The 10530-nt window shown below is 32.1% G+C and overlaps 1 protein-coding gene across 1 annotated transcript; it reads right to left on the bottom strand.

Moving 5' to 3' along the window:
- Positions 1–1262: 1262 nt before the first annotated feature.
- Positions 1263–2747, bottom strand: LOC129312685 (uncharacterized). The gene has a single exon (XM_054955356.1). It carries the CDS (start codon positions 2697–2699, stop codon positions 1278–1280), a length of 1422 nt encoding a protein of 473 aa, XP_054811331.1. The 5' UTR covers positions 2700–2747; the 3' UTR covers positions 1263–1277.
- Positions 2748–10530: the final 7783 nt, after the last annotated feature.

Raw genomic sequence — 10530 nt, forward strand, 5'->3', positions numbered from 1 at the left:
ATTGAGTCTGAAACTTAACAATCAAAAGGAACTACATAACACCACCAGAACTAAAAGGAACTATATAACAAGTTAACAACAACAACGTGAAAATAAATTTAATGAAATCTGCCTCTATACGTTAGTCTAGCTCAAAATGACCTATATAATAATTAGTTGGATTAGCAATTATAACAATTCAAATATCAAAACTGCATGCACCAATTAAAGATGAAAAGCGATGAAAGATGAAATGACAACAGTTCAAATGTTAGATCCAACAAATCAAAGTGACAATTAATAAGTTTGAACATCCATATGCTAATGGAGAAGTGAAGATGAAATGTGATGAAGAAAAGTAAAGATGAAAAGCGATGGATGACAAGGAACAAATGTGCGCCACTTTTGAAAAATTAATAACAGACTTGTCAAGGCAGCATCATGCAAGGCGATGCTAGCGAGGAGGGAAGCGACGCCAACGAGCACGATAATGTTTTTTTTTTATTTTTATCATAAACAAAATTACATCATTTGCCATTAATGAAAAGAATTCTCTTTTTTGTTTCCCACTTTTTACCTTTAACACTTAAAAAACAGGAATAGAAACCAGCGTTTAAAATTATTTTTGTTTTCTTGTATTTAAAAAAAATAAAAACTGTTTTCAAAACAAAAATTAAAAGACCATTAGCGAAAGTGTTTTTGTTTTAAAAATATTAAAATAATTTTCTTTTTTCAAAAAGAGAAAAGAAACAAGCTCTTAAATACTTAATTTGCAACTAACACCATATATAGATTAATTATCTGAATCAATATTTAAGTAACTTTTCGTTTAGTAAAATCTTTAGGACCTAATGCGTCATGCACCGTTAGAGAAAAGAAACTTAAACGAGAGCCATCCAATAGTCAAAGTCGAGATTTATTTATTTACTTCCTAGCAAGAAAATTCCATTATGAAGTACTGAGAAAGGAAGAGTAGATTCTGAAGCAAGAAGAAATATAAACTGAACTACCAAAGGTAACAAATTTGGAGTGCTACCAAAAACTCATCGTCAGCAACAAAATAAAGATCAAAGCCCCACAAAACTCAAGAATCCACTACTAAACCATTAAAGCAAGCCGACTAAATGCTATATTAAAAAGAAAAACCAAGAGCTGCTTTAAGCTGACGTTAATATAAAAAAGATAGAACTTTTGATCTATTAATAATTAATAGATTAAAAGTTCTATCTATTAATTTGATCTATTAATTTCTTATTACAGATTGTGTTTAGCCTACCATGAAAGCAAAATCACCATTGCTATGACAAACTAGTTTTGGCTCTAACAACCCCATATTTGGGTCCAACTATTGCTGTTTTAAGCTGAGCAACCACTCTTTCAAGGTACTCAATCCGAGTTTCAAGATCAGACAAATATATATTACCATTCTCTCCAAATTTACCTTCTTTGGCTCTTCCAGAATTGTCAATCACATTCTCCATTTTTGCATCTACCTTTCCTCTTTTTGATTGCCCAACCACATTCATATTCTCACCAGTTGTCACATTTTCAGCTCCATCCACAATTGAAATGTGATCAGTTTCTTGAGGATGAGATCTCTTCTGCAGTTTTGCAATTGCTGAACCTTGATCTTGATCAGAATTATTCCCTGTTTGACCTCTATGAAGAGGAGATCCCATCTCAGGTGAAGTTTGTGACAGTTTTTCTGAGAACTTTATAGGCTTAGAGATCAAACCATGTTGCTCGCTAGATCCAAGTTTTGATTGCTTCCACCATTCCAAGTACTTATAAGTAACACTTGGCTCCAAGGTAGATGATGCTGCAACAGCAGAAATACACAACATTGCCTCTGTCATTGGGCTATCATAGTTTCTCCAAGCAATCTCAGGATTGTTCTCCTCGCAATGAGCCACCTTCTCTGGAATGTCCTGATCCAACCCAAATTGCATGGCCACACGGTGTGGAAGGTACAGCTCCATACAGTCTATACCCACCAACTGAGAATGCCTGAGGCAGCGAGCAAAAGACTCTAAATCCTCTTGAGAATCTGAATTATTGAAGCATACCCAACCATCCTTTTCATTGTATAGCTTTGGAGAATCTTTATATGGCTGCCAAAGAAAGCTTTTTGCAGAAGAGTCTAGAGCTAAACTCACATCTCCACAGTTCAGCAATTTCACTTTGTGCCATTTTGCTGTCAAAGGTTGGGCATACTCAATTATGTTAGACTTTAGATGAAACGCTGGGAATCTCTCAAAAGCCCAGATTTGAACCAATTGAAAAGGGGCTCTTAAGATTATTGATTTAGCGGATAAACCACATTCATGATCTCTCTTGTATGCTTCAGACTTTATAGCCTCGTCAAATTTTCCTTTCAATAATGTCAAATCTCTATAGATACTCGCTAGAACTACAGGTGCTAGAGCAATTCGGGTACCTCTAGCTAGATGTAATGCAATGGAAAAGTTTTGTTTGGAAATTATAGGAGGAAACACAAACCTTGACAGCCATAGCGACAGAAATGCCACGTGTTCTAACTCACTCTCCTCCTCCTCCTCCATGAAATGCCTTAGCCATGAAACATGTGTCGCCTTTTTGGCTTTTGTCTTTATCAATTTTCTTCTCACTTCATCTAATCTCTGTTCCATCAGCTTCGATTCTTTGTCTTTAACAGGTGTGAAAACATAGGACCCCATGACAGAATAGCCTCCACAAACCATGACATCGTCTAACGTTATCGTAGCTTCACCCCAAGCGAAGATAAAGCTGTTTGTCTCAGGATACCACCGTTGTGCAAGCCCAAGAACCAAATCATGGCTTCTTGGTATTCGGAATGTCGAAGATTTGATGGCTTCGAGTATTCCGGCATTTCTCCATACATTTTCGTACCTGGAACGAAGATTTTCTTCCCAGGTGTTCCACTGTTCTTGTGGGGTCAGCCATCCGGTGAATCTTGTCTGCGAAGATAAGATTTGAGACATGGAAATGGCGGTTTCGGAGAAGAGGGTTTTGGGAAGATGATCGGATTCTGGGTTTTGAATGCAAGCAGGTTTGAGAAAATGGGCCATTCTTAGGCTTTGTTTTTCACCTAACGGCGATACCATCAGCTCTGCTTCTCTTACTTCCATCTCCATTGAAGAAGAACCAAAATCGCTTGGAGACTGAAATAAAATGCGAAGAATCAGTGATCAGTGTTGGAACTTGGAAAGAGAGTTTCAAGGAAACTTGTACCACCAATCACCGAATCGTATGTACAGAAGTACAGATTTGTTCTGGATTGGGAACTCAAACGTTTGCCGCCTTATGTTTTATTTACGAGTATAATATCGCTGGTTTTCTTAATTTTTTGGAAAAACAATAGAAAAATACCTCCAAACAAGTGCTCAGGTGCCAGTACATGACAATAAACATTGGAATACTTCCTCCGGTACTATTTAAAGGGTTGATAGATAATATTTTTTTATTTTACTTATAAATTATCTCATTAAATTTTTATTGTAAACTCTCCCATTTGACCTCTATTAGATATTGAAGAGAGAAAATACATTGTTAAAGTTTATATGTTTAATAAAGGCAAAGTTGAGAAATTATTAAATTTCTAAATAGAGTTAATAAGTTTTAAAGTTTTACTTAATTATAGTAAAATTTATTAGAAGTGTCTTATAAATAAAAACGGAAGAGTACGATAATTACTTTTTAATTTTTGGGAACTTGCTTTGATTTTTTTTTTAATAAAATAACATAGGAGTATTTGATCATGCAAAGAAGTTTCTTTTTCTTGGTAAACAAGTAACTACTTTGTTTTAGAAAATGATGCTTAAAATTAGAAAGGAATAGAAAATTACAAGTTGCTCCATGCAAATTTAATTTTTTAATTAGTGAAGTCCAATAACTAAAATTAGTTACTACTTTTTTTTTTGGAAAATGACTATAACAAAATAATAAATTACAAGCTACTTTGTGCAAACTTTTTTATTAGTAAAGTCTAACAACTAAAAGTTGGCCACTATGTTTTGAGAAATGATTATTTTTTTTTTTGGAAAACATGACTAGAATAGAATAATAAATTACAAGTTATTATTTTCTAAATTTTTTTATCAATGAAATCCAATAATGAAAAATCAATTACTATTTAATTTTTTAAAAAATAACTACTTTTCTTGGAAAAATGAGTAAAAACAAAATAGAAAATTATAAATAAATTTTTTATTAGTGAAATCCAACAACTAAACATCAATTACTACTTTTCTTTTAGAAAATGATTAATTTTCTTAAAGAAGTGACTGGAATGGATTAGCAAATTACAAGTTGTTTTGTATAAATTTTTTTTTGAGCAACTTGTAATTAATGGGGCTTTTGCAAATATAGTCGATGTTATAAGACCAAATCAAGCAAATAACCTAGCATTTATTATATTTTATATCATGACTAGTTTATTATATTTATCAATAATATACAGTTATATATCAATAATAAGTCCTTATAAATTTTTATAATAAAATTCCTATATACCAATGTGAATTGGCCATACTTGTAAATTTTTAAAAGTTTGGCTCATATGTTTTTGGTACAAATTTTTTTTTTTGCTAGTGAACAAAAAAATGTAATATCACATGTAGGCATGCTCATCGTGCTTAAGTGGTGACAGGCCCATTCTTCTTTGGTCTTTATAAAACCCAACTATTTGTCCTCCTTTCTACACCAACTTCTCCCTTCAATCATTAAGGCCCTATTTGGTAGGTGGTATTGGAAGGGTGGGAGTAAGATTAGGATTGAGTTAACCTAATTTTACAACATTTGGTATAAAGGATTCTTGTTAATTGGAATTGTTGAAAATGACATAGGTAGGATTGGGCAAACCCATGGGGGAGTTGATATTGAAAATTTAATCCCAGGATTGAAACTTTTCATACCAAAATGCCCTCCTTTCTCCCATCACCATCTCTCCCATATCTCTGCCCTCACCCTTAACCCCATCCCTCACCATTCTCTCACTCAGTCTCAGGCGAGTCTACTATGACTGTCCCTAGCATTGGTGCCGTCCTCCACCACTAACAAGTTCATCTTCCTCCATTTTGTAATAACCTTAACAAAATTTAAAATAAATAAATATATAGGTTAACTTGCTTAAAGTGTGTTTATATTAGTTCTTAGGATAAATACAACAAGTTAGAGACTTGGTCTAGTGGCAGTTGAGCAATCTTTCATATATGAGGTCCCAAGTTTGAATTTGGAAGAGACCAAAAGAAGAGTTAAATTTTTCTTTTTTTTCTACGCGAAATTACCAAACTGCCCTTAGTTCCATCAAATTTTTAAACTCTTTCTTCCTTCTTTCTCGATTATTTTGGAACAGAGGGAGAGTTGAGAGATTTAGACTGAACCATTGCTCTATCACCGTCGATCTCTACCTTCTTTCGTCTCAACCACCGGTTGCACCATTGTTCATGTGAGTCAATTATCACCGACGTGAGCATCTATTGTCAATTTGTCCATAGCTAGTAGGAGTTGGAGCTCATTTTCTTGCTACTGAACGTCGACCAAGACCCCTTCATTCTTCCTTACTTCTAGCTCGCCATATACCACTGTGTGAGTCTGTTAGTGGGAAGGGAAGTACGTAGGACTCAGGGTGCTCGTTGGAGGCCTATTACTGAAATCTATTTCCCCTGTTCAGTATTCAAGAATTTTCTTTTCTTCCCTTTGTCCATCCGCCACTGTCCAGTGTAATTGAGCTTAGAGAGAGATCTGGGAAGCACCATCGTTCGCGTGGGTCACCGTTGACACTGCTGTTCATCCACCTTTGTCACTGATTCAACCCTTCTTCTTCACTGTTCAGAATTATTCTCCTTCCTCTGTCCATGCGTGTTGATTCATTTAAGGTTAGAAGCTTCAATCTCTTCCTTCTCATAAATCTGTGCATGTAAGTGGCTGGGGTGGTATTAAGGAAATTATAAATTTTTGTGTGTGTTCTGTTGTTGCCATAACCAAAGAAAAATATATATATATATATATATATACACACACACACATTAGTATTGAAGAATGATGGTGATATATATGGGTTATAATTTTGGAGTTAAATTGATTTTGTTGATTTGGTTGATGTTAAAAAAAATTTTTAGGTGAAATTGGAAGAGACAAACTTAGATATATTGTTGGTGCCTATGAGATGTCATTGAAAGGTTTGTATGAGGAAATAAAATTTAACTTCTAAATATTGATGGGAATTATTGGTTTAGAAATTCACCTGTAGATATGTAAAGGAATTTAATTATGGGCTTGTATGCAGTCATGTGTATATTTGGAGTTTGTTTGATTTTTGGTGAATTGTTGAAGGTTTAAAGTTGAAGTGGTAGAAGTAATGCACCTAAGGTAAGTGGTGCAAACATTGGGAGAAAACTCCTATTCCAAGAAAATAGAATGGCATGGCTAAAGTTTTATGAAGGAAGTTAGAGGAATGAATGATAATGCTTGAACTAGCTTTAAATCATAAATTTGGTTTTGAATTTTAGATGGTGATTGATAGAGATTGTATTATAAATTAAAAAGTTATTAAAATTTTATATGTTTATACTTTATAAGGTGTGTGGAAGAACAAGACCCTGATAAGAATTAACAAAAGAATACTTTTAGTAATTTAGAACTTCAACATGTAAGTGAATAGCATTCTTTATAATTATTTACTAAAAATATTTTATTGAAATATTTCATTTTTATGAATTATGTTAGTTTTAGAAATTTTGAAACAATGATGAAGGATAGTTACATTATGATTTGTGTTTTTTTAAGAAATATATTTTTAATGTTGATGAAGGAACCTTTGTTTATTGAATTTCAAAATTTCTTAGTTACATGATTAGTTCAAGGTTGTACATTCACTATGATATATCAATTTGGCAAGTTTCATATATTTGAAGCAATTCATGTGAGTTTGATCTTGAGAATGAAAATTTGACTTCAAAATAATTATTTTTCTCACATGTTTGAAACGAGATTTCTAAGAGAATTTTATACAGAACACTGCTGCTAATGACAGTTCCGTTAGCCTGTAGCGCACTATGGTTAAATACTAGTAAGTTTGTTTCATGAGCCTTACTCTCACATTTGGTATTCGTGGGCTTTGTACTTGCATTTATTTTTGTGGTATAAGCCGCGTTTGGTTATTTACCCTCGTGGACTGTGTGTCCACGTTTGTTTTGTAACTTTGGCTGTATTTGATTACTTGCCCTCGTGGACTGGTGTGTTCGTGTTTGTTTTCATGGCATAAGTCGTGTTTGGTTATTTACCTTCGTAAACTGTGTGTTCACATTTATAACTTGTTCTATTGAGTTCTCAAAATTTTACATGTTGATTAAAGTGTTTTCCAAATTTACATGATTTTGGCCAACAATTTTATCACTTTAAATTATATGTGAGTAAATTGTTTCCTTAAGCATTATAGCATAAATTCTTTTCAACTTATTTCTATTTTACAATTAAGGTTATAACTTATAGGTTTATAAAAATTTGAGGGATTATTTTAATTAGTTGGCACTATTATTAGAGTTGTTGATTTTAAATTTTAAGAATTTTACCATGAGAATGCTATTTACTGGAAAACTTATTTTGGTCTCAGATTTGTTAGCTAACACTGATTCCCCTTGACCTCTGAAGGGCAACCTAGCTACAGTGGGTGGAAAATTTTCATTGGTACTGTTGCTTTTAATGTAAATATATAATTTGTATGTCTTTTTGATTTAAAAGATAGAGTAGATGCTCCACATAGATTGTTGGTAGACTTTATTTTGGTTTGTACATTGGTTGCTGGCTGGAAGGAGATATGCTCCTGATTTATACCACTATTTGTAGAAATTTTTGTTGAAGAATTTTTGAGAGATCCTAATTACAGGGAAAGTTCTGCCGAAATTTCTACAAAAATGTAGACACTTTCTTATGACAATTAGCTTACAATAAAAATATATATTATTTTAATTCTCACTAAACTTGACTAATTTTCATTCTTTTCTTTGTAAAAATGGAACAAATTTTCATTTTGTGGCTTACGGGGATGTGTAAGTGGTTCACACCCGTGCCGGTTACTCTCTATGTTTGGAGCGTGACACATTCTCCCTCCATCTACCTCCCACCATTTTCCCTTCATCTTCCTCCATCTCCCTTCCATCTTCCACCATCAATTTCATTCTCCTTTTGTCTCCCTTCATCTTCCTTCAATCATCCACCATTGGCGCTGTTCTTGCCTTCTTGCCATTCTTGTCGTTCTAGTCTACTCACCTTCTTGCCTTCAAATATGCGTTGAGCATGGTTGTTGTGTTTGCTATGTTTGCCTTCAAATCTTGAGATCCATCACAAATGAGAATCATTGCAACATTTGCTCCTTATTCCATGTTGTTGAATAGGGTGATTGATGGCGGGGGGAGATTAGGTCACTAGTGACAAAGATGGACTTTGGGAAATTTTTTTATTAATTATAAGGGGTATTATAGTATTTTTATAATTTATGTTTAATTATTAAATAAAATGGAGGAAAATATTTACTAAAATTATTACTGTATAACAAACATAATTTTAAAGCCTTAATCTCACTTCTAATTCTAATCCTAAGTCCAATTCCAATCTCTTCAAATTCACGCTTGCATACCAAACAAGGCCTAAATGTACACATTTTCATGTAGGAGGCTAGGAGCACCGCATACACATAAGCCATTTGGCAGATCTGAGCTTTTTCTTTTATTTTAGAATGATATTTGTCATTTATTTTAAATAAATTTATAAGTATTTTTAATACTGTATTTATAAAAATTAAAAAATTATAAAAAAATTAATGTTAAATATAGACCATCTTCAATATTACTCATGAGATTTGGATCATTTAGATTTAAAAGTTTTCTATTTTTATTTTTAACAAAATTTAATTTTTTTTAATAAGCACTTGTTCATCTCAATCTAGCTAGTAAAAATTTAGTTTGAACTGACTAATTTAACATTAATTTAATTTTACAAATTGTTTATCCGGATGTATGTTGGACAGTACAAATATAATCTAGGTTATTTATTCAATATTAAAATTTTATAATTTTTTCAAAATGACTATGTAGATATACTCTGGACAGTATTAATTTAATATTAATTTTTTTAATAATTTATATATTTTTTTATTTTAATGAATAAAATAATAAAAATACCAAAAATTTATATAAAATGAATGATAGAAATCATTTTAAAATAAAATAGAGGGTCCAAATTAGCCAAACGGCCAATGAGCACGCGGCGCTCATCAACATGTGAATATCTAACTGTGAAGAGCAAGATTTACGGGGGGCCCTTTTCCACCTCCCAAGATCGTGTGAAGAAGTTTGGAGATTTAAAATGAAAATATTATAAAGGTTTTAATTGAGTGAGAAGCTCTTATCAAGTGTGAAAGATTACAGAAATTTTGTTTTAAATGAGGAAGATTGGGACATGAACTGAAAAATTGTGCTCATATCGATCAAACTGGTGGAGGCAGTGATTTGTCCTGAGAAATTTTAGTCCTGAACTTTGTGCTAATTTTAAAACCAATTGGTAATTTGATGCGGATCAAGGATGGAGTGTTTCCGACTACTGAAGCTTAACATGACTTGATAACATTTTAATTTGATCTGGTAATTTTAGACCCAGGATAATTTTTTTTAATTGAATAAAAATATTTTTATTTTCTCATATTTCATCGAGTAAAAATTGTTGTAAAAACATAAAAAGGAAGAATATAAGAAAATAAATTGTATATAATTAAGTATTCTTGAAGAATAAAGATAAAAATATCCTTATAGAAGGATATTAAAATATACAAAATCTTTTAAGGATATTAAAATATATATTAAAATAAATTGTATATAATTTGGGTTTGGTTGGCTTTGATTATGCCTTTAATTTCCCCCCTTGGGATCTTTATGAAATCTTCGGCCTCCAATTGGCTTCACAAAGTAGCGTGTCTAGTTCAATGTGGGGGCTAACATTTTCAAGAATATAATTGTATTTTTCTTCCATTACAAGCATTTTAAATATAGAAGTTATAATTTATTTTAAAACTAAATTTTATATCACTTATTAATGAACTAAAATTGAATTATAATCACTATATTGATTTTTTTTTCCAACAAAATTTTATGGCTTCAAATTGCAAACGTATATCAAAGCAAGGCTTTGTCAATGTGGATATTCTCAAGTCAATTGATATATAATCATTGCGGTGAAAAAATGGATCACTAGAGTCAAGTGAATGGAGAAAATGGCACAAAGTAATTAATTCTACTTTGCCCTTATTATATTATTCCTATTATATATCTATCGTTCAAAATTATGGTACGTAAATTAATAAATCTTTAACTAATGGAAAATATCATGCATGTTGCCATATCTTTTCTATTTGACTCTATAATTGTTCAAGTGAATTACAACAAATGGTATTGTTGGAATTATGTGAATATATAAATGTTGCCACGACTTTTAAAAGTCGATTGACGTGTACAAGGAGAAAATGATGAATTTGAAATGACGTCACATAAATTAAACATG

This window comes from Prosopis cineraria, unplaced genomic scaffold, assembly GCF_029017545.1.
Source record: "Prosopis cineraria cultivar Desert tree isolate PC_DT_omini unplaced genomic scaffold, ASM2901754v1 PC6, whole genome shotgun sequence".
In the NCBI taxonomy this organism is placed as follows: domain Eukaryota; kingdom Viridiplantae; phylum Streptophyta; class Magnoliopsida; order Fabales; family Fabaceae; genus Prosopis; species Prosopis cineraria.